Source organism: Oncorhynchus kisutch, linkage group LG4, assembly GCF_002021735.2.
Source record: "Oncorhynchus kisutch isolate 150728-3 linkage group LG4, Okis_V2, whole genome shotgun sequence".
Lineage (NCBI taxonomy): Eukaryota > Metazoa > Chordata > Actinopteri > Salmoniformes > Salmonidae > Oncorhynchus > Oncorhynchus kisutch.
The window spans coordinates 15,546,535-15,572,048 of NC_034177.2; the positions used below are offsets into that span (position 1 = coordinate 15,546,535).

Sequence of the window (25,514 nt, forward strand, 5' to 3'; positions counted from 1 at the left end):
ATGAATGACGCAAAGTACAGAGATCCTTGATGAAAACCTACTCCAGAGCACTTATCACCTCAGACTTGGGCAAAGGTTCACCTTCTAACAGGACAACGGCCCTAAGCACACAGCCAAGAACAACGCAGGAGGGGCTTGGGGACAAATCTCTGAATGTCCTTGAGTGGCCCAGCCAGAGCCCGGATTTGAACCCGATCAAAAATCTCTGTAGAGACTTGAAAATAGCTGTGCAGCAACGCTCCCCATCCAACCTGACAGAGCTTGAAAGGATCTGCAGAGAAGAATGGGAGAAACTCCCCAAATACAGGTGTGCCAAGTTTGTAGCATCATACCCAAGAAGACTCAAGGCTGTAATCACTACCAAAGGTGCTTCAACAAAGTACTGAGTGAAGAGTCTGAATACTTATGTGATATCTGTTATTTTTATTTTACACATTTACATACATTTCTAAAAAAATCTGTTTTTGCTTTGTCATTATGGGGTATTGTGTGTAGATTGATGAGGAAAATAAACAATTTAATCAATTTTAGAGTAAGGCTGTAATCAATTTTAGAGTAAGGCTGCTCTAGCATCTCAGTGCTAGAGGCATTACTGCAGTCCCTGGTTCGAATCCAGGATGCAGCAGATCCAACTGTGACTGGGAGTCCCACGGGTGGCGCACAATTGGCCCAGCATCACCAGGGTAGGCTGTCATTGCAAATAATTTGTTCTTAACTGACTTGCCTAGTTAAATAAAAGGTTAAAGATGGCTGGCTCAGTTGGTTAGAGTGCAGAGTTTATAACACTACGGTAGTGGGTTCAATTACCGTGTGGGCAGAATGAGCTAAATTATTTTACTATCGTTATGGAAGACATAAGGCTGATAGAAAGAGAGGGGAGGGGAGTTGAGGGTATAGGCATGAGGCTGTATTGGAAGTGAGTGTTTGTTAGCATTTTTATTTACAGTGCCTATTTAAAGTGTGCAGTCTGCAGCACTGGCCTTGGCTAGGTCCGTCTGTAGGTTTTTCTTATGCAGCACTATTAAAAGGGGTACAAATTAAATTGAAAGAATGAGAGAAGGAGACAGAGCGAGAGAGGTGGAGGGAGAAAGAGGTAGGGAGAGGAGGAGAGAGAGAGGGAAAAGGGTGTGTAGAGGAAGGGAGAGGTAGAGATGGAGGCATAGATAGACAGGTGAGTACCTCTCTCTCCATCCAGGCAAAGAATGAATAAGGCAGAAACTTTAAAGATAAGTGTGTGTGTGTGTGTGTGTGTGTGTGTGTGTGTGTGTGTGTGTGTGTGTGTGTGTGTGTGTGTGTGTGTAGGGCAGATAAAGACATAGCGAAAGATTGTTAGAAGGAGAGCAAGATAGAGGAGAGGAGAAAGAGTTTGGGGCTGAAAGACACGGGCTTAGGAATGAAAGGTTTTAAATCTCCTTCCCAGTTGGTAAGAATGAATGATTAAAGCCTCAAAAGATGAATGCGTGAAACGCTCATGGAACACCCTCGGAAAGCTCAAGACGTAAATGAAAGTGGATGAGGAAAATGAGGAAAATCCATCAAACTCCAACCAGTCCATCTATAACTCTATACAAGCATATTAGGTGCTGCAATCGTTTCCCTGCGCAGTAATGTCGGAGTATGTCAATCTGTGTAGATTGTACTGTATAGAAAGTGTTGAGGGTGAGAGTATAACAGATGATCTCATCACTTACCGCTATAGCCTGGATTCTCTCCTGCTGTGACAGCCCCTCAGACATTCTGCCAGAAAGAGAGAAACAATTGAAATGAAAGAGAGAAACAATTGAAATGAAAGAGAGAAACAATTGAAATGAAAGAGAGAGAGAGAGAGAGAGAGAGAGAGAGAGAGAGAGAGAGAGAGAGAGAGAGAGAGAGAGAGAGAGAGAGAGAGAAACAGAGGTAGGAAGAGGGGGAGAGAGGGGAATGAAGGAAGGGTGGTAGAAAGAAGAAAAGGGTGGGTAGAGGAAGGAGGGGAAAAAGAGAGAGAGAGAATGTTAAACACGGTTAACAAGAAACCCACAAGACAATTGGCCGTGAAGACAACATTCTGAAGACACAGCCAGTCTATTAGGTTTGTGGTCTTAGATACTATGGGTCTCTTTGCATTTGAAACATGTTGATGTTGAGAAGCATCCCATCCAGTCCCAGACGGGTGCATCCCATCCAGCACCATTCCATCCAGTCCCAGACTGTGTTGGTCAGGAGTGACCTTCCCCCCTCTGATAGCCCTGTTTGAAAGATGAGATGTACAACATGCCATGAGGGAACGCAGGAATGCCTGGCCTCCGCTACGGTCCTTCTCCACCGACCCAACACCCCCCCCCCCCATATACTGTAACACACACCACCTGTAAAAATATCATGCGTTTTTCGGGGCTCCTACATGAAATATGCTTGGCTTACAGTGGAGAGTGGTATGAGAAGCTGAGGGGGTAAGTGGAAAGAGTGGAAAGCGGGAGGTTATAATTTACAATGAGGGCCTTTATTTGAATTAACAAGGCGAGCCAGCAGAACTCAGCCTAGGACCATGTGTACCAGGCAAACAAGAGGACAAAATGTTTTATTGTTTCAACTTTCAACTTTTATTTGTCACAAGCACAAATGCTTCATTTGTAAGCCCTAGCCAACATTGTAGTATTCAATATCAAAATATTATAACTCATTTATTTTTTTAACCCAGAGAAAAAAGAAATAAGAGAGGAAGATATATACAGAGTCAGAGCCAGTAACACATTTACAATGTGCAGGGATACTGGAGTATTGAGGTAGATGTAAATATGTAGGCAGCCATTAGGAGAAAGTGACTGGTAACAGCATTAATAATAATAACAATAGTAAACAGCATAGCAGCAGCATAAGTGGTGAGTGGGTGCCTGCGTGGTGGGGAGAGTGTCTACGTAAGTGTGAGTGTGTGGGTGAGTGCAAGAGTGTCAGTGTAGGCGGATGGATATACATGTAAACAGGGCTGAAAAGCTGAAAAGTGACTGGTAGCAGGAATATAGAAATAATTATGGTACTATACTAAATGGTAATATATACATGTAAACAGGGCTGAAAAGTGACTGGTAGCAGGAATATAGAAATACGTACGATAATATACTAATGGTAATGTAAACAGGAGTAATAGTGACCAGTAGTATAAGAAATATATAGATACTATGGTAATCAATAATCAATGAACAGCAGTGTAGTGGTAGTAATAAGTCTAATCAATTAATCATACTCATTTCTATAGGCTATGCAATTGCGCAAGAAAACAGAGTGACGGACTCTACTAAAAAGAGGAGGATCCCATCAGCTTTCTATAGGCTAGGCCTACTATATTTATTTCTCAACTTTCCTAATTTTAAGCACATTGCTTATTTACAACAGGAGTATAGCCTACCTGGCTGCAGTGGTGTAAAGTACTTAAGTAGTACATTAAAGTAGTTTTACATAAGTAGATTTTTGGGGTATATATATTAAATTTTTTGACAACTTTTACTTCACTACATTCCGAAGGAAAATAATATACTTTTTACTTCATACACTTTCCCTGACACCCAAAAGTACTTTTTTGACAGGAAAATGATCCAATTCACACAACTTATCAAGAGAATATCCCTGGTCACCCCTACTACCTCTTATTTTTTTAATATATATTTTTCTATTGTGTTATTGACTGTACGTTTGTTTATGTGTAACTCTGTGTTGTTGTTTTGTCTCACTGCTTTGCTTTATCTAGGCCAGGTCACAGTTGTAAATGAGAACTTGTTCTCAACTGGCCTACCTGGTTAAATAAAGGTGAAAAAAAATGAAAAAAATATCTGGAAGACTCACTAAACACATGCTTGGTTTGTAAATGAATGTCAGAGTGTTGTAGTGTACCCCTGGCAATCCATGAATGTAAAAAAATATATATATATATTTTTTTTTAAAGAACATTGTGCTGTCTGATTTGCATAATAAGGAATTTGAATTTATTAAATCATTTGACTTTTGATACTTAAGTACATTTTTAGCAATTCCATTTACTTGTGATACTTAAGTATATTTCAAACCAAATACTTTTAGACTCTTACTCAGTGGGTATTTTACTGTGAGACTTCTACTTTTACTAATTTTTAGATGCTAGTAGTTGTATTAATTTGGGATCTATCGCATCCCACAACTGTCCCAGACTATATTTGGAATAGAATAGGTCAACTTTTGCACTATGGGGGACAGTAGATTGACATAGGCTAGAGCTTTTACTGTTTGTTAGGCCTACTCCTCTTGTTGGCTGATGAAAAGTAAATGTGGACAGTTCTTCCAATATCTTCAATATGCACCTCGGAATTGGATAAGGACACGCGCAGTTGCGTCCCCGATGTGTCTGTCTTCACTTGTAGCCTGTGAGAAAGACCCCATCACGTGATGGAGAGGCATGTGAGTGAGAGGTGATTCGGAGCGCACAGCACTCTGGGCCAAGGGCACAACAGCCACTGGCGGTAAAAGGCATGGATTTTTTTAGTGTGTATTATGGCCACACAAAGGGGATGCCGTCGTAAAATTCTTGGCATTATCGAGTGCTTGTCAAATTGTGATTGAGTGACCGATGTACTGTGTACAGCCCGTGCAAAAAAACTAAGCAGAGCTCATGCTTTTCAAGTTACTTTTTTCATATCATCATTAGAGTTTTTGGGAACAAGAATGATGGTAGTCAGCTTGAAACATGTGGGGATAACAGACTTGGACAAGGAGAGGTTGAAAATGGGATGCTCCCTTTGAAAATTCTGTGATATATGCAAAACACATATGTGTTTGCGTCGATGCTATGTCTCTGGGACAAAATGCTATTAGCGTATCACATGTGGCTCATCTTAGATGCTACGCTAGGCTAATGCTATTGCTTTGTGTGGCTTCGACTGCTAGGCCTGAGTATGCAGAGTTCAGCAGTGCTGCATCATGTAGATGGCTGTATTGTCTGAGGAAAATGAGTATCTACCAATAAGTAAAGGCTATCCACCAATAAGTAAAGGCTATCTACCAATAAGTAGAAGCTACCCACCAATCTGTACAGGCTAGGTTTGATGGAGGCTGTTGGAGTGGCTACAGTACATCAGGAGATAAACTAATTCATCTGAGTAGAAACCTTCAGAGCGCGAGTGGGTCAAAGTGTAGTGGTGAATCGATTACATAACCTTGCATTATTAATGTGTAAAACCAACAATTTAGACTGCATTTTTTTTGTTCCTTCCCAGCTGCAGCTTGGAATTCTCTAAAAAGATCACATGCTAATTTTCTCACTGTCACAAGCACATTTTCTTGAAGTGCCAACAACGGCAGAAGGGTTCTGGTTTTGGTCAGCCCTCAAAGAGAAGCTTGTTCCTGTTCAACAGGCATTGCTTCGTTTTCCTTTTTTTTCTTTTCATAAATGAATTGTTATGTTGCCCAATATTAGCCCTTGAAGCTTTTTGTCATTAGAAATAGGATGATGAATGCATCAATATGAGGCCAAACAAAATGGCTGTGGTAAATTGCTGTGGGAATGTTCAAACTTCCAGGATCAACACATTTGGCTTCTAATGCCTCTGGGGGTATTGCAGAGCACTGGTCAATTTCACTCATGAATACTGACCATGAACTGGTGCATCATGTCCAGCCCTTTTCATTACACGTGAACATTTCATTGGAGGTGAATCTGAGGGCACTGTGACCTGATGTGTTTGTGTGTGAGAATGTGTGTGTGCGTGCATGCTTTCTTGCAAGCGTGTATGTGAGGGGGTTGTATGTGGGTGCATTCCAGAAGAGGACCTGTCAAAGCACCAGTAAAACTGCACTGCTGCAACAAGCTAAGCTCCATAGGGGCCTACAGGAGCTATATACAGACAGGGATCACACCTCAAATTTGACAGGGAGTCATTAATAGTGATATTAATAGTGACACTAATGACATCACTTCATACTACACACTCTAAGAAGAAACGGGTTCCAAAAGGGTTCTTTGCAGAGGGATATGGTTCTACATCTGGTCTTCATTGTAAGGCAAAGGGTTCTACCTAGAAACTTTAACATCATAAGAGCCATTTTGGAAGAAAGGGTTCTTTGATGATTCTTTGGGAGGCAAGAATAATTATTTGGAAGGCAAGAAGGGTTCTACATAGAACCATATATAATATTTCCCAGCATGCTCTATTTGAGTGAGAATTTCAGAATGTTTTGTTTTGCTGTCATTTCTGGGTTTTTTGCATTTACAGTGATTGGTTAATAGATTTTATGCTACACAAAAATAGCATAATACAGTTTAATACAGTCCATAATACAGTCCAATCTGTTGGATTTATTGCACCCGTAATTTAGGTTGTTCAAGTTTAGATGGTTGAGGTAGTGTCAGTAATTCATCTTCCCTACACTGGCAGTCATTCTGAATGCAAGATGTGGGTGATTAACAATTCCACTTGTTGGATATCCTAACACTGTCTGGATTCCGATCAATAGGAATTACAAATCACTTTGCCAGCCAGCATAATGTAACTTGCAGGCCTGATGTCTGTAAACCAGGAGATTCCTGACACCAGGAGATAGTCTACACTCGGTTTGTTGCTTTTATGAAATCGTTTTCATGAAATCGTTTTTTAATCATAACTAAATTTGTATTGCTACGCAATCTGCAATGCGGTCAGCCTTTACATCTGGGACAGCAAGTTTGTGTTCCTGTTAAGTAGCAGTTAGCCTGCTCCATTTTCATGATGGCTAGCAGCTAACGCTAGCAGTGCTAACCCACCAGTGCTTTTATCCACGGCTGAGCACAAATACTTCAGGTGTGAAATGATTTCCACACAAGATGAAGATAAGGTGGAACTGGAAAATGGACAGGGATTTGTCTGCCCTAAATGCAACACCATCGAGCAGCTTAGGGAAGAGATCCTTCGGCTGTTAGCTAGGCTGTGAGAAAAGAACAACCTGCTTTTAAAAGTACACCGACTTTGCTGTAACCCAGGCAAACCGAATCTTAGTTTTAAATGCCTGATAGCAAAGCTGTCGGTGAGTTGGGCAGGGTTGATCTGTCCCAATCCAACAGACAGATGTTCAGCTCAACTCCGCGGCCCATGGGAGACTGGACACTCGCAATGCGTAAGAGATCGGGGAGGCAGTCTGGCCACCGTTCATCTATCCAAGAAGATCTGATCCAGCTATCAAACAGCTTTTCCCCGCTTGAGACGGATCTACCAGCTCCGGGAGTCAGCACAGATCCTGGCCACCATAGTTCAGCAGATCACTTCCCCATCGGATTCCATCACGACCACCATCATTGTGGGCAGCCGATACCGAGAGATTTTGGCTTGCCTACGATCTGTTGACCGACCAAGGTCCTCTGTCACACAGGAGCCATTGTCCATGACATCAACTCCCTCCAGGAGCCCGACGCAAATTATATACTGCTTTCTCGGGAACAGGCCCAGATCCCTGTGATTTGCGTGAAGAGGAGGTGGAGAAAAAGGGGCCGGAAGGTGGGCTGCCTTCTAATAATAGGGGCGCGATCAAATAAACCCCCACTTCCTTCCATTCTGCTAGCAAACGTGCAATCTCTGGAGAATTAAATAGATGACCTACATGGAAGATAAAACTACCAACGGGGACATTCAAAACTGTAATATCTTATGCTTCACGGAGTCATGGCTGAATGACGACACTATCAACATACAGCTGGCTGGTTATACGGTGCACCATCAGGATAGAACAGCGGTGTCTGGTAAGACAAGTGGCGGGGGACGATATATTTTGTCAATAACAGCAGGTGCACAATATCTAACGAAGTTTTGAGCTATTGCTCGCTTGAGGTAGAGTATCTCATGATAAGCTGTAGACCACACTATCTACCTAGAGAGTTTTCATCTGTATTTTTTGCAGCTGTTTACATACCACCACAGTCAGAGGCTGGAACTAAGATAGCATTGAATGATCTGTATTCCGCCATAAGCAAACAAGAAAACGCTCACCCAGAGGCGGCGCTCCTAGTAGCCGGGGACTTTAATGCAGGGAAACTTAAATCTGTTTTGCCAAATTTCTATCAGCATGTTAAATGTGCCACCAGAGGGACAAAAACTCTGGACCACCTTTTCTCCACACAGAGAGACACATACAAAGCTCTCCCTCGCCCTCCATTTGGAAAATCTGACCATAATTCTATCCCCCTGATTCCTGCTTACAAGCAAAAATAAAAGCAGGAAGCATCATTGACTAGATCAATAAAAAAAACTGGTCAGATGTATACAGGGGGGTACCGGTACAGAGTCAATGTGTTAGTTGAGGTACACCACATCAGTCATGTACGTACATACCCCAACCAGAAGCCATGGATTACAGGCAACATCTGCTCTGAGCTAATGGCTAGAGCTGCCGCTTTCAAGGAGCGGGACTCTAACCCGGAAGCTTATAAGAAATCACGCTAAGCCCTCTGACGAACCATCAAACAGGCAAAGTGCCAATACAGGACTAAGATCGAATCATATTACACCGGCTCAGATGCTCGTCGGATGTGGCAGAGCTTGCAAACAATTAAAACTACAAAGGGAAGCACAGCTGAGAGCTGCCCAGTGACATGAGCTTACCAGACGAGCTAGACTACTTCTATGCTCGCTTCGAGGCAAATAACACTGAAACATGCATGACAGCACCAGCTGCTCCGGAAGACTGTGTGATCACGCTCTCCGCAGCCGATGTGAGTAAGACCTGTAAAAAGGTCAACATTCACAAAGCCGCAGGGCCAGGCGAATTACCAGGACGTGTAATGCGAGCATGCGCTGAACAACTGGCAAGTGTCTACACTGACATTTTCAACGTCTCCCTATCCGAGTCTGTAACAGCAACCTGTTTCAAGCAGACCACCATAGTACCTGTGCCCAAGAAAACTAAGTTAACCTGCCTAAATGACTACCGACTCGTAGCACTCATGTCTGTAGCCATGAAGTGCTTTGAAAGGCTGGTCATGGCTCACAACACCATCATCCCAGAAACCCTAGACCCACTCCAATTTGCATACTGCCCCAACAGATCCACAGATGATGCAATCTCAATTGCACTCCAGACTGCCCTTTCCCACCTGGACAAAAGGAAAAACAATGTGAGAATGCCATTCATTGATTACAGCTCAGCGTTCAATACCATAGTGCCCTCAAAGAACATCAATGAGCTAAGGACCCTGGGACTAAACACTTTCCTCTGCAACTGGATCCTGGATTTCCTGACGGGCCGCCCCCAGGTGGTAAGGGTAGGTAATAACACATCCAATGCGTACTCAGTCCCCTCCTGTACTACCTGTTCATTCATGACTGCACGGCCAGGCATGACTCCAACACCATCATTAAGTTTGATGATGACAACAGTGGTAGGCCTGATCACCGACAACGACGAGACAGCCTTTATGGAGGAGGTCAGAGACCTGGCCGTGTGGTGCCAGGACAACAACCTCTCCCTCAACGTGATCAAGACAAAGGAGATGACTGTGGACTACAGGAAAAAGAGGAAACTAACATGGTCCAAACACACCATGACATTCGTGTTGAGGGCATGACAAAACCTATTCCCCCTCAGGAGGTTCCTCAGATCTTCAAAAGGTTCTACAGCTGCACCAGAGTGCATGTTGACTGGTTGCATCACTGCCTGGTATGGCAACTGCTTGGCCACTGATCGCAAGGCACTACAGAGGGTAGTGCGAATGACCCAATACATCACTGGGGCCAAGCTTCCTGCAATCCAGGACCTCTATTCCAGGCAGCATCAGAGGGGGACCCTAAAAATTGTCAAAGACTCCAGCCACCCTAGTCATAGACTGTTCTCTCTGCGATCGCACGGCAAGTGGTACCGGAGTGCCAAGTCTAGTTCCAAGACGCTTCTAAATAGCTTCTAACCCCAAGTCATAAGTCTCCTAAACACCTAAGCAAATGGCTACCCAGACTATTTGCATTACACCCCCCCCCCCCTCTTTTACACCGCTGCTACTCTTTGTTGTTATCATCTAAACATAGTCACTTTAATAACTCTACCTACATGTACATATTACCTCAACTAACCGGTGCATTGACTCTGTACTCGTACCCCCCTGTATATGGTCTCGCTATTGCTATTTTACTGCTGCTATTTAATTACTTCTTACTTTTATCTCGATTTTTTTAAACTGCAATGTTGGTTAGGGGCTCGAAAGTAAGCATTTCAATGTAAGGTGTACACCTGTTGCATTCGGCGCATGTGACTAATAACAGTTGATTTGATATGATGGGAAGTTTGATGATATGTGCTCTAGCCTACCACGCAAAGGCAATATGGATTTCTCTGGTTAACACGGACATGCTCAGGAAAGTGATACCACAACTTAAGCTTTCTACTTGCCTACTCAAACCTATCCCCATCACATTCTTCCAAACAGTTTTTAATTGCATTTATGAAGAAGTGCAAGCTATTGTTAATCACTCCCTTCACAGGCACTTCCCCCACTGCATTAAAACTGCTATGGTGAAAAGTAATCTAGATGCTTCAGCTCTTAGCAATTTTCAGCCAATCTCAAACCTTCCATTCTTAAGCAAAATTGTGTAGAAATTGGTTTTCAAATATCTAAATAGTGCCAAATGTATTTTTTTTTAAATTCCAATCTGGTGTTCGTGCCCACCACAGCACAGAGACAGCCTTAGTTAAAGTAGTAAATTATCTTAGAGCCAACACAGATAACAGCTCTCTGTCCTTGTACTCTTAGATTGAAGTGCTGCATTCAATACCTTTGACCATGATGTCCTTCTGGACAGACTGGAGAGGTGGGATCGCCTCTCTGGTCCAGTTCTAAATTGGTTTAGGACCTATTTAAGCGGTCACAGGTTTTTTTGTCACCCTTGGCAGCATTATCAGAAAACACAGCACTGATTTTCACAGCTACGCAGCCGATACAGAGCTTTATATTTCTGTGTCACCAGAGGATTTTAGCTCCATGGATAAATTATTAGACTGTATTAGTGATTTAAATCTTGGATGGGTCACAACTTCCTTCAGCTAAAGACTGAGGTACTTATTGTTAGAGCCAAAGCAAAGAGAGAATGTAGCTGCACATTTTATATATTTATTCACGGGCAATAAAGATAACACACCAGGTAAAAAACCTAGGTGTTATTTTAGATTCTGAACAAAACGTTGAATGTGACCAAAATAGGTTTTTACCACCTGAGGAACATTGCTGGCATTGGGCGGCAGGTAGCCTAGTGGTTAGAGTGTTGGGCAGGTAACTCCATGGTTGGAAGATCAAATCCCTGAGCTGACAAGGTAGAAATCTGTCATTCTGCCCCTGAACAAGGCAGTTAACCCACTGTTCCTAGGCTGTCATTGAAATAAGAATTTGTTCTTAACTGACTTGCCTAGTTAAATAAAGTTTTTTATTTTTATGCTGAGGTGTGGCTGTTTCTCTCTCTGCTGATGCAGAGAGACTCCTCCATGCTTTTCTTATAAGCAGTCTTGACAACTGTAAAGCTCTCCTGTCTAGTCTACTCAAGAAAGCCATTGGTCAACTGCAAAACATACACAATGTTGCAGCATGGGTACTTACTAAAGACGAGACGGAGAGCACACATTACACCGGTTTTAAGGTCTCTGCACTGGCAGCCTGTGAGTTTTAGAATTCATTTTGAGATTCTTCTGTTGGTTTTTAAATCAGTCCATGATTGTGCAGCCCAATACATGTCAGATGTGCTTTAAGTTATGTACCCAGTAGGTCCCTCAGGTCCTCTGGCACTGGCCTTTTAACTATCCCAAAGCCTAGGACCAAGACGAATGGAGAGGCAGCCAGAGAACCTGAGGAGGGCTGAAACGTAGAACATATGTAAATATCTTTTTAGCTTTGCTTTTCCTTAGGGTGCTTTTTAGTCATTCAGTTTGTGTCATTCTTTAGTTGTTTATCTTATGTTTATTGTGTAGTAAATATTTCAGCTTTTATTTTCATAGTTTTTTATTCATTTTTTCATGTAAAGCACATCCATGTCTGAAATGTGCTGTATAAATAAAGCTTGATTTCATTTGATTTGACCACTGTGTTAGGGTATAACTAGGGCCTCAAAGAAAGGCCTTATGATATATGTAATAAATTGTCATAAATAAAGGCTGGTGGAACCATTCATAGAGGGTTCTATGAAGAATCTTCCAAAGAAGGTTTTAGGCAGAACCATATAAAGGGGGTTATTTGAAAAACCCTGCATAGATGGTCCTAGATAGAACACTCTGCAAAGGGTTTTACACAGCACCAAAAAGGGTTCCCCTATGAGGACAAACCAAAGCGCCCTGTATGGTTCTACATAGAAAAGGGTTTTCTTAGAGTGCAGTATATTGTTCAGATATAGAGATATACATATTGTGACGGCCCTGGGTTTATAAGCGCGGAAATCGACCCTGCCGCTCGAGCATGCTTTTGCGGCACAGTCGATAGCGTGCCGGACCTCGGGCTCGAAGGTTGAGGGTTCGAGACCTGCTCCCTGCTGTTTCATTACAGTATATTCCATGGATATTTTTAAACTACTGTGTTTCCACTTACAGTAAATTGTGGTATTGGATCTTAGTCATACTTCTGTTGGAGGTGCTAACAGTAGCGCTGCCTGTATATTATTGTTGTATCATTATTGTTTGGCATCCCTGGATCCATTCCACATACCGGAATGGATCCAAGGATCCTACTCCTTGGGAACACTGCAGGCTTTTCAAGAATTCAAATTTCCCCTCAGAATCAGTGATTTCGGGATATGTACTCTGGAGTCTGGTGTCAGTGAGAGCAAGGACAATGACACAGTTCTGTGTGTGGGAAACAAAAAATATAATGTGAAATATGTCCACTCAGATTAGATGAGGCAGGTAAAAAGTTAAAGGGAGATGGGGAAATTAGTGAGCACAGGTGCAGAGTCACTTCAAATACTAAGAGATGTGTTCCGCTTTGTTGATGTGGTCTGGGGATTTCTAGAGGGCGTGGTGCTATTCTGAGTGCTTCATAATAACAATTCAGAAACCAAAGCATAAACCGAACAGTTTCTTAAGCAAGATACTAGGTCAAATATGACAGAATGATGAGCATCCTTTTAAAATAAATGCAGTGTTAGTGCAAAGGCACCTACGATCACTAGCAATGTAATAATACACATTTTACGCTGATTTCTTTGCCATTTCTCTGTATCATTCCTGAGAAAAAACAGCTCATTGAGAATAAGGAATCTAAGGCATCTATTCTGTATTTCCAAAGAAATCAAACGCACAAATGAGCTGAAACATATGTTTTTCCTGCCAGGCAGAGAGTATGTCTAGCTGGACCAGCCTGTTACTCTCCTTCTGTTTCCACTGTAAGGTCTTCAATTCAAGGCCCTACACTTCACTGGTCAGGCGTTCTGTTTTGAAAGCAGGGCTGAGTATGTCTTGCTGTCACGCCCCCCCCCCCCCCCCCCAAAAAAACAAAAAAAACATGCAGGCGGGTGACAAAGAGAAGCTTTAAGGCTTCATGACCAACACCACTGTCCCTCGCAATGACAGAAAATATTCTGCAGAGTCGGCAAAGGGAAGCTCTAGAGAGCCTGATTCGCCCTGATTCGCTCTAGTCTGCAGTGTAATGTGATCGAGGCCAACGGGCATATCCTGTCCCTCGTCACATGGAGGGAGACGTGCGGACACAGACACAGTGACAGGCTGGGTGGGGTCACATCATGCAGACCGACAATGAGACAGTAAAAAATAAGGACTTGGGGTTTTTTCTATCCCCAAACACAACACTGTGGCACTTCCTCCAACACCCTCTACAAGCAGCAACAGAAGGAAGGGGAACAGAGTCAGACACCACTACTAATCTCAACAAATGGTATTGCCCTGCTGGCCTGCTGAGAATAGGGTGGGGTACTTGCACTGAATACACATAAATCTAGTCTTTATTTAGGTTGGTAAAATCTCATTTTAGTGTCCTTTTGACTTTACGACAGCTTATCTGGTCCTACAAAAGCTATTAAGCTATTGGTAACATGGTTAACCAATTTGGATTTTGTTGTTAGAATATTACATAATCAAAATGTGTTGTTGACAAAATAATGAAAATGGCTGTCTGGTAGCCTCAATAAATAGACAACATTTGCTGTAGTTTAACATGTTTTTGCATATATAGATTTTTTATTTATTTAACATGACTTGAAGACTTGTGACTTGAGACTTGCTTGTGACTCGAATAACAATGATTTGGTCCCACCTCTGGTAAGCCATTACGGTGCCATCAACATCTACAAACAACAATAATGAAAGAAGAGAAATGGAGACAGACGGTGATGTAACGCCATTAACTAATAAGCCTCATGGGGAAGGTGTGTCCCGGTGTTGTGGCTGCTACTGTCAGTACACTCTGTACCCTAGGCTAGGGTTGCAATATTCCTTAAAAAGGTTCCAAAGGTTTTCATGAATCCCAATTGGAGGATTCCCAAAACCAGAAGTGAATAAACAGGGAAAGAATCCTTAAACTGGGAATCATTCAGCTGCGATTTCTGAAAGAAAAATAAAACAGGGAATATGGGGAAAGCTTTTCTGAAAAAAAACTACGAATTTGGGGAAAGTTTCCTGAATTTTGTAATCCTACCCCAGGGTGGCCTGCCTTCTTTCCCTAGCCTCGACCACCATCTCCAAAGGACAATAGAGGCTCCAACTCAAACCCTCAATAGGCTAATGTGGTGTACCCTGATAAAAGTCCACACAGATAAATAATCCGTGCCCAATAAAACCATGAGGAAATGTCACCACTGACAAGTTCAGGGCTCATGGATGATCAATTTAACCTTTAAAGCATGAAGAACAAGGTGGGAAGAAGACAAGGGAAAAGATCCCAAAGCTGATGGATGAATTTGCATCCTGGCTGTGAGCAGATTACAGGGTTCATTTTGTAAAATGAAAGGAAGGTGTTGAAAGCGCTACACTCCTAAATCAGTTCCGGTTGTCACGATATTTGACCTTTTACTATTGTGTATTTCAAAATGAAATTGTAGCCATTTCAAAAATGCTCTCGAATACTTTTGTCTAGAAATAGTTACAATTGTTTATTGTTCAGGAACAGTGTGTGTTGGATTTGTCTCATCTCAAACTTTGACGATCGATGAATCTATGTTAACATGTGGGTTTACTTGGTCTCATCCTGTTTGGACAACAGGATGGGGTGTGACACTGAGACATTAGAGTCTAAAATAAGTCAATTCACAGCCACATACATGAGTGAAAAACAAAGAAAACCACCACTGTATTGTCGGAAACAGCCCTCTGAGTATGACAATGCATATGAATGTCTGTCACGGTTGTTATGATAGACGGACCAAGGCGCAGCGTGATTCGACTTCCACATCTTTTATGAGTGAAACTTAAACAAAACAATATACAAACAACAACCGTGAAGTAACAGCACACACATCAGCACTCAACATAACCATATCCCACAAATGCAGGTGCGAACAGGGACACCTTAAGTATGATCCCCAATTAGAGACAACAAATATCAGCTGCCTCTAATTGGGAACCATACTAAGAGCAATGCATCGACTAGAACACCCCCTAGTCACGCCGTAACCTACAACACCATAGAGAACCAAGGGCTCTCTATGGTCAGGGCGTGACAGTACCCCCCCGCCAAAGGTGCGGACTCTGGCCGCAAAACCTGAAACCAAATGGGGGGGGGTTAGGGGGGTGACTAGTGCCGGTGGCGGCTCCGGTGCGGGTCGTAGCGCCGCCCAGACCCTGGATCCGGCCATGGCACTGGGCTGAACGCCGTGCCTGGCCTGGGCACCGGCGCAGAGGAGGGCTCCGGCCATGGAGCTGGGTTGGACGCCGTGCCTGGACTGGGCACCGGCGCAGAGGAAGGCTCCTGCCATGGAGCAGGACTGGACGCCGTGCCTGGACTGGGCACCGGCGCAGAGGAAGGCTCCTGCCATGGAGCAGGACTGGACGCCGTGCCTGGACTGGGCACCGGCGCAGAGGAAGGCTCCTGCCATGGAGCAGGACTGGATGCCGTGCCTGGACTGGGCACCGGCGCAGAGGAAGGCTCCTGCCATGGAGCAGGACTGGACGCCGTGCCTGGACTGGGCAGTGGCGCAGAGGAAGGCTTCGACCTAGGAGCGGGACTGGACGCCGTGCCTGGGCACCGGCGCAGAGTAAGGCTCCTGCCATGGAGCGGGACTGGTCACCGTGCATGGACTGGGCATCGGCGCAGGTTGCACCGGACTGATGACACGCTCCTCAGGTCGAGTGCTGGGAGCCGGCAAAGGACGTACCGGACTGGGGAGGCGCACTGGAGGCCAGATGCGTGGAGCCGGCATAGGTTCACAAGGCTGCTGACAGGCTCTTCAGGTCGAATGTTGAGCAGAACACACTTGACCAACATCTCTCTCCCAACTTCACCATCGCCTTCCTGACAGTCTCTGGCTCTTCAGGGCGAGTGCGGGGAGCTGGCACAGATGGCACCGGATTGGTGTCATGCTCTTCAGCACGCCTGCGCTGTAGCATACTCCTCACTACCAACTCTCTCCGGTATCTTTCATTGAATTCCTCCACCAACTCCCAACAGGCTCTGGCTCTCCCCGCTGCTCAGTCAACCACCCCATGTGCTCCCCCCAAAAAATCTTGGGGTTTCTGTGGCCGCGGCCCCCGTCATCGTCGCTGTCCTTCCTGATCTTTCTGCGACTCCCGCCAATGATCTCTTCCCATGTCCAAAACTCCTTTACCTCATGAACACGCTGCTTGGTGCTTGTTTGGTGGGATATTCTGTCATGGTTGTTATGATAGACGGCCCAAGGCACAGCGTGATTCGAGTTCCACATCTTTTATTAGTGAAACTTAAACAAAACAATAAACAAACAACAACCGTGAAGTAACAGCACACACATCAGCACTCAACAAAACAATATCCCACAAATGCAGGTGGGAACAGGGACATCTTAAGTATGATCCCCAATTAGAGACAACGAATATCAGCTGCCTCTAATTGGGAACCATACTAAGTCCACCAACATAGAAATGCATCGACTAGAACACCCCCTAGTCATGCCCTGACCTACAACACCATAGAGAACCAAGAGCTCTCTATGGTCAGGATGTGGCAATGTCATGTGAATTAATATTGCTCCTGTAAGTCGCTCTGTAAAGGAGCGTCTGCTAAATGACTAAAATGTAAATTTATACTGACCAAAAATATAAACACATCATCCCATGTTTCATGATCTGAAATAAAATATCCCAGAAATGTTCCATATGCAAAAATTGACAGATTTTCTCATCTGAACTGTAACTCAGTAAAATCTTTAAATTGTTGCATGCTGCCTTTATATTTTTGTTCAGTATATATATATATATATATATATATATATATATATATATATTCTAACATGTATGATACAGTAGATACTAAATGGACAGATATAGCAACAATAAGGGCACAAATCTAGAAGTAACATTATATATTTTAGTCTGCTCAGTTGACCGTGCGATGAGAAAATGAATAGAAACTATATATCTACCACTTAAGTCCAGTGCTGAGGCCTTACAGGGGGCACGGCCCACTATCTAGTCATCATTCAGGGGGGTATGAGCCGCTAAGAAGCAATGTTACCTTGCCTGCACAAGTACCAATAGAAGTCCTGCTCTGTAAATATTCTCCAGTTATGTTATGACACACAGTGGTGGTGCGAGAAAGATACTGTTCAAACAATTCAAGATCATAGCACTTCTCTCAGGGCTGGAAGTCATGAAAGTGTGGTCTCAAAGATCTCAAAGTCAAATTGATCAATTCAATATTTCAGACAAAGGCTTGAACTTGAGATATTTTTGCTTATGCACCAAATGTGAAAGTAAATCCCATTATTGTCATACTGTTATTAGTATAATGTTCGTGTAAACTAGAGTAAAACAAAGCTCTTAAAGGGATGGTTCAGCTTTTGTAAGTCATGAAAAAAACAGAGCCACCCCTTTAAATGCTGGATGATGGCCTTTATGGTGGAGACAAACATGAAACAACCAATAACTGGACTTTCGTCCAATTGAGTGTAGTTATAAATTATATAAATATATCAAAGTCTTGTTTGTAGTCATAGCCTATCTCTGTTTTTAGAGGCCAAACCTTTCTCCAGAGCTGTCGGCCACATAAAGTACTACGCTGACATTAATGTATTTTTGTTGTGCAATTCGGTAAAGCTGTTATTAATTAAAAGGACTAACACAACTGTCCGGCTGACAGAGGAATGCTGCCCGTGGTTTCTATGGAGACCGTCCCTGCGAAAAAAGAATCCGGGGGGACTAGTTGCTGTGCTGGGAACAGCAACACATAATCAATCTATACTCCTCGATCTTGTCCGATTCCCGAACCCTTGGAGTTGTCACCAGTGTAAAACCAGTGAAGGCAAAAGTACAGAGTGGCAGTTGCACAATTGCCTGATGACTCAAACTGAATTATTCCGCTGCTATTTGTTCACTACATACTTCAGTCTGAAACTGCCATCGTTGAAGTCATTTGTGGTGACATCAAAATAAGGGGTGTTGCACAAAACTTTCATAAGCAATTGGATCATCTCTAACCAGAGTATCAAACCCAATGATGAATATTTAAAACACTGCTTTGTCCACGTGTGTTCTGGCTCTGGCCCAAACCATCCGTTTCTAGGACCAATCACAACTGTTTGAATGTATTACCATTTTAGAAATCGTTGGGAAGGTACTCAGATCCAGACTCATTGTGGAAAAGAAACTGACGTCCATGGGCATGGCGTAGCGTTTGGCTGGAGCAAGGAATTTGGGTAGCCAGGCAAGTAGCACAGTACATTGAAACATATTTACCACTATGTGTTAAAACACAACATGAAAAGAATAAAGGCTTTTTAGTATAGGCTACTACGCATATATTACAGCTATATATCTATCATCTATATAAGTATCAGATATGCTATCGGCTATGTGCAGTGACAAGAAAAAGTATGTGAACCCTTTAGAAATACCCCGATTTCTGCATAAATTGGTCATAGAATTTGATCTGCTCTTCATCTAGGTCACAACAATCGACAAACACAGTCTACATAAATTAATAACACACAAACAATATGTTTTCATGTCTTTACTGAACACACCGTTTAAACATTCACAGTGCAGGGTGGGAAAAGTATGGATTTAATACTGGTTGACACTCCTTTGGCAGCAATAACCTCAACCATACGTTTTCTGTAGTTGCGGATTAGACGTGCACAACGGTCAGGAGGAATTTTGGACCATTCCTCTTTACAAAACTGTTTCAGTTCAGCAATATTCTTGTTATGTCTGGTGTGAACTGCTCTCTTGAGGTCATACCACAGCATCTCAATCAGGTTGAGGTCAGGACTCTGGGCCACTCCAGAAGGCGTATTTTCTTCTGTTGAAGCCATTCTGTTGTTACCTTCTGTGTTTTGGGTCATTGTCCTGTTGCGTCACCCAACTTCTGTTGAGCTTCAATTGGTGGACAGATAGACTAACATTCTCCTACAAAATGTCTTGATAAACTTGGGAATTCATTTTTCCGTCGATGATAGCAAGCTGTCCAGGCCCTGAGGCAGCAAAGCAGCCCCAAACCATGATGCTCCCTCCACCATACTTTACAGTTGGGATGAGGTTTTGATGTTGGTGTGCTGTGCCTTTTTTTCTCCACACATAGTGTTGTGTGTTCCTTCCAAAAACTCAAATGTAGTTTCATCTGTCCCAGAATATTTTGCCAGTAGCACTGTGGAACATCCAGGTGCACTTTTGCAAACTTCAAACGTGCAGCAATGGTTCTTTTGGACAGCAGTGGCTTCTTCCGTGGTGTCCTCCCATTAACACCATTCTTGATTAGTGTTTTACGTATCGTAGACTCGTCAACAGAAATGTTAGCATGTTCCAGAGAAGTCTTTATCTAACACTTTAGGATTCTTCTTAACCTCATTGAGCATTCTGCGTTGTTACCGTGGACTGATGAACATCAAGGCTTTTAGAGATACTTTTGTAAGCCTTCAACAGCTTTGTGCAAGTCACAAATTCTTAATCTTAGGTCTTCTGAGATCTCTTTTGTTTGAGGCAGGATTCACATCAGGCGATGCTTCTTGTGAATAGCCCTTTAATAGGGCAAGGCAGCTCTAACCAACATTTCCAATCTCGTCTCATTGATTGGACTCCAGGTTAGCTGACTCCAATTACCTTTTGGAGAAGTCATTAGCCTAGGGGTTCACATACTTTTTCCAACCTACACTGTGAATGTTTAAATTATGTATTCAATATAGACAAGACAAATATAATAATTTGTGTGTTATTAGTTTAAGCACACTGTGTTTGTCTATTGTTGTGACTTAAATGAAGATCAGATCAAATTCGATGACCAATTTATGCAGAAATCCAGGTAATTCCAAAAGGTTCACATACTTTTTCTTGCCACTGTATCTATAAAGACACTAAGGCTATATACCACTCTTTGAAGTCAGTTCAAACGGCCCTGAAGTGTCATGGTCACCACCAGTCTGTGCGCTAACCATCAACAACAAGACCCACACCACAGTGCCACACTCCCCTCCACTGCATGAGGTCTGGTCTTTTTTATTTTTATTTTTTTATTTCACCTTTATTTAACCAGGTAGGCTAGTTGAGAACAAGTTCTCATTTGCAACTGCGACCTGGCCAAGATAAAGCATAGCAGTGTGAACAGACAACACAGAGTTTCACATGGAGTAAACAATTAACAAGTCAATAACACAGTAGAAAAAATGGGGAGTCTATATACATTGTGTGCAAAAGGCATGAGGAGGTAGGCGAATAATTACAATTTTGCAGATTAACACTGGAGTGATAAATGAACAGATGGTCATGTACAGGTAGAGATATTGGTGTGCAAATGAGCAGAAAAGTAAATAAATAAAATAGTATGGGGATGAGGTAGGTAAAATGGGTGGGCTATTTACCGATAGACTATGTACAGCTGCAGCGATCGGTTAGCTGCTCAGATAGCAGATGTTTGAAGTTGGTGAGGGAGATAAAAGTCTCCAACTTCAGCGATTTTTGCAATTCGTTCCAGTCACAGGCAGCAGAGAACTGGAACGAAAGGCGGCCAAATGAGGTGTTGGCTTTAGGGATGATCAGTGAGATACACCTGCTGGAGCGCGTGCTACAGATGGGAGTTGCCATCGTGACCAGTGAACTGAGATAAGGCGGAGCTTTACCTAGCATGGACTTGTAGATGACCTGGAGCCAGTGGGTCTGGTGACGAATATGTAGCGAGGGCCAGCCGACTAGAGCATACAAGTCGCAGTGGTGGGTGGTATAAGGTGCTTTAGTGACAAAACGGATGGCACTGTGATAAACTGCATCCAGTTTGCTGAGTAGAGTGTTGGAAGCAATTTTGTAGATGACATCGCCGAAGTCGAGGATCGGTAGGATAGTCAGTTTTACTAGGGTAAGTTTGGCGGCGTGAGTGAAGGAGGCTTTGTTGCGGAATAGAAAGCCGACTCTTGACTTGATTTTCGATTGGAGATGTTTGATATGAGTCTGGAAGGAGAGTTTACAGTCTAGCCAGACACCTAGGTACTTATAGATGTCCACATATTCAAGGTCGGAACCATCCAGGTTGGTGATGCTGGTCAGTCGTGCGGGTGCAGGCAGCGAACGGTTGAAAAGCATGCATTTGGTTTTACTAGCGTTTAAGAGCAGTTGGAGGCCACGGAAGGAGTGTTGTATGGCATTGAAGCTCGTTTGGAGGTTAGATAGCACAGTGTCCAAGGACGGGCTGGAAGTATATAGAATGGTGTCGTCTGCGTAGAGGTGGATCAGGGAATCGCCCGCAGCAAGAGCAACATCATTGATATATACAGAGAATAGAGTCGGCCCGAGGATTGAACCCTGTGGCACCCCCATAGAGACTGCCAGAGGACCGGACAGCATGCCCTCCGATTTGACACACTGAACTCTATCTGCAAAGTAATTGGTGAACCAGGCAAGGCAGTCATCCGAAAAACCGAGGCTACTGAGTCTGCCGATAAGAAGAAGAATAGTCTGCCCCAAAGGCTATGTTGAATGTGTGTCACTGTGACTGACGAATGACAGAGGGGGACTGGGACACCACTGGCTGGCTTGAGAATCACCATCATGGGCTGACTGGGATGAGATAACTTCTATTGTCCTTCTTTCAAGACTGCTGGAATATTTATTGTATAATACTGTAAGAGTTGTACTATACTGTATCTAATCAGGTTATGAAGATTGAAATATATACCCAATGGTTGTTGAGAAATGTGAAGGAGGACCCATGCAGAGAATAGAGGAAGGGGAGGATGAAGAAGGAGGATTAGAGAGATGGCAGGGAGCAGATCAGACTTAATGACTGTTATGTGAGAGAAGGAGAGGTTGAAGGCTGAGGCAGAAGCAGAGGCTGGATGAAATGAGAGGACTATCTCCGCCCCTCTGCTCTCCAAACAGTTGCTCCATGGAATCCCGATGGTGATAGGTCCAGCCCATATCGAATGGCCATTAGCAGTGGTAAGACTGTCTGAGAAAGGGCCAGAATACCACTCTGTATCTCTGTCTATGTCAGCAGCCAACTTGGGAGGGAAATTACAAAGGATTTGTGGTGTTCAGATTTGTACGGCTATCAATGGTATGGTAAACAAAATATTGACCAGATGTCGAATAATTGGAAATAAGTCATTAAAAGACAAAAAATCTACTCAAATGCATTCAAGATTTTCTTGCTACGTGTTTTCCACAGCTGTTCCTCAAGTCAATGGCTCCATCAAAGTCTTATGGATATTAAAGATGCGCTCTGTCTGGCATGTGTGTGTTGCACTATATTCTCTTATAACACAGCTTTACTCAAATCGGAGCCTACTGCATTATTTGAACTTCAAATCACACACCTGTACCCTACTGTGTACTGATGGCACCTTCACTATTCTGAACACTGAACCTAAACCTCCTGGAACCTCCTAATTAAACTAAAAGTGGAAGGAAGACACAATATTTATCAATATGACAATGCACCTACTGTGTTTAATCATCACATATTTGATGTTCAAAAATGGTAGAGTATAAACTAGTGTTCTTGAGGATGTTGCTTATGTCAGGTTAAATGAAGGGGTTTTCCTAGCTGGAGTCAGATTGAAGCAATGTAGGCTATGGCAAATGTGCACCATTCAAACAAAGTCGTTGTAACACTAATATTTGTGGCTTCCTAGGCCTGCAACAATGTAACATTCTCATGGCCATGGGATCCTATTGTACTTTCATGTATCCCTTTATCTTGTGTATGTCCCTGATAAGTAGTCAGCCATAATGACATGGGGATAAAACACCAGTCATGTTTCCTAGAACATCTGTCTGAGTAGCCTACACTAAAGCATCCGCATCAGCTCTCAGCCATATTGGAACAGCCCATTTCGGGAGAAAATGAACGCCTGCCCTAGCTCCTACACATGCACGCCCACCCGGGAGAAAATGAACGCTTGCCCTGGCTCCTACACATGCACGCCCACTGCTCACACAATTAGAGCAGGCACGGCCCTCTGGTACGGTAATCTAGCGCTCCCTACTATTTCCATAAAGCGCGACATGCACTCCGTAGCACTATGGCATTCAGGAACCCCATATACACCGCGCTATTATTCAGGAACATGCATTACACATTCCCATATTGATCCCCGAAAAATACAAACATCACTGAGAGCCTAAATCGATAGACAATTACCCACAGTATTTTTGGTTGCCCATTCAAATCCACGGTAGTTACACATTGGGACATATTATCGAGAGTGGTTATTTAGGGCAAATGTTGTATTTCCCTTGACTCCCCAGCTGTTGCTAGATGATATCCCTTACATGGACTGCCGATTGACCATGCGGCTTTGCCCTAGCCTAGATATAGGTCAAATGTCTTTCAAAGCACAGGCACACAGGGAGTCTATTTAAAAAAGCCGACAAATAAAAACAGTCATGGTGAATACCCTTCTATTATATTTTGTCTGCCTATTGATGTTCGAATTTATAATCAAACTATTCACACAGCCTAATACCATCCTTTCTTCACTGTTTCCCAAAAATAAATCCCACAGTGCACTCCCCAAAAAGGCCGACAGTGCAATTAGCTAAAGTACATATTTGTCCTCCTTTTGCAGGTGTGACAAAAAGGGTGAAAAGCGTTCAAATTGAGCACGCCCGAAATGATCTGTGCGTGAGTGCATACAATAGCATATGCAATACATGCCGTTAAAGTCAAAAGTCTACTTACTCCATGTTTCACCACCGGCCCGTTTCACCAACTCAGCTGTATTCGACTGAAAGGTGTATTTTGCCTTTATTATTAACAGGAGTAGCTCGTCTTTCTCAGTAGCCCACTACCATCAATTTCGGTCTACGGACCCCCTCCCCTTCAATCAGTGCGGTGAAGTCGATAAATCTGCTATGTCCCTCCCCTGTAGTTGGCTTTGATGGGGAGCAACGCGCGTCCCGCAGATTTGGCAACACACAAGACACAACCCTTTAAATCAAATAAACCAAATAATTATTCGCCTTTGTTAATGCGTTCTATACATTTCACAACGCTTCTCCCACCATTCCCTGTTTTATGAGGATGTCTTTTGTTCCGCGTTTGAGCTCATACACCGCAATGTTGAATCGTTTGTTCGCAGCGCGCTCGACTGAGGTGAGGAGATACGCCCCCACATGGATAAAAAAAATACTGTTTAGGCATAGAATCGATATAGCTCGACTTTAATTCTCGCACATCAATTAATTTATTTAGGAGATGAAAACTGTTAAACATGACAAAATGTTAAACATAGGCTACCTTATGCAACCTATGATGTACAGCGCATTCGGAAATGTTTAGACCCCTTGACTTTTTCCCTCATCAATCTACAACACAGTACCCCATAATGACAAAGCAAAAACAGGTTTTTAGAAATGTCACATCTACATAAGTATTCAGACCCTTTACTCAGTACTTTGTTGAAGCACTCTTGGCAGCGATTACAGCCTAGAGTCTTCTTGGGTATGATGCTACAAGCTTGGCACACCTGTATTTGGGGGAATTTCTCCCATTCTTCTCTGTAGATCCTCTCAAGCTCTGTCAGGTTGTATGGGGAGCGTCGCTGCACTGCTATTTTCAGGTCTCTCCAGAGATGTTCGATCGGGTTCACGTCAGGGGCGTTGTCTTGGCTGTGTGTTTAGGGTCGTTGTCATGTTGGAAGGCGAACCTTCACTCCAGTCGGAGGTCCTGAGTGCTCTGGGACAGGTTTACATCAAGGATCTCTCTGTACTTTGCTCCGTTCATCTTTTCCTCGATCTTGACTAGTCTCCCAGTCCCTGCAGCTGAAAAACATCCCCACAGCATGATGATGCCACCACCATGATTCACCATAGGGATGGTGCCAGGTTTCCTCCAGACGTGACCCTTAGCATTCAGGCCCAAGAGTTCAATCTTGGTTTCAACAGACCAGAGAATCTTGTTTCTCATGGTCTGAGATTCCTTTTGTTTGTCTTTTGGCAAACTCCAAATC

The 25,514-nt window shown here is 43.3% G+C and overlaps 1 protein-coding gene across 3 annotated transcripts in view; it reads right to left on the bottom strand.

Annotated features, from left to right (window-relative positions):
• Nucleotides 1–24,674, bottom strand: part of palm1a (paralemmin 1a) — a 69,766-nt gene extending 45,092 nt beyond the window's left edge. For 2 of the 3 annotated variants that reach the window (XM_020480286.2, XM_031822508.1), the window contains exons 1-2: nt 24,245–24,660; nt 1,692–1,737 (exon numbers count right to left, since the gene is read on the bottom strand). In XM_020480286.2, coding sequence (XP_020335875.2) covers nt 1,692–1,737; nt 24,245–24,249 — 51 coding nt within the window. In that variant the 5' untranslated portion in view covers nt 24,250–24,660. Of the gene's footprint in view, nt 1–1,691; nt 1,738–24,244 lie in introns of all 3 variants that reach the window. The other variant, XM_020480287.2, reaches the window with a different exon arrangement.
• Between the last annotated feature and the right edge of the window lie 840 nt (nt 24,675–25,514).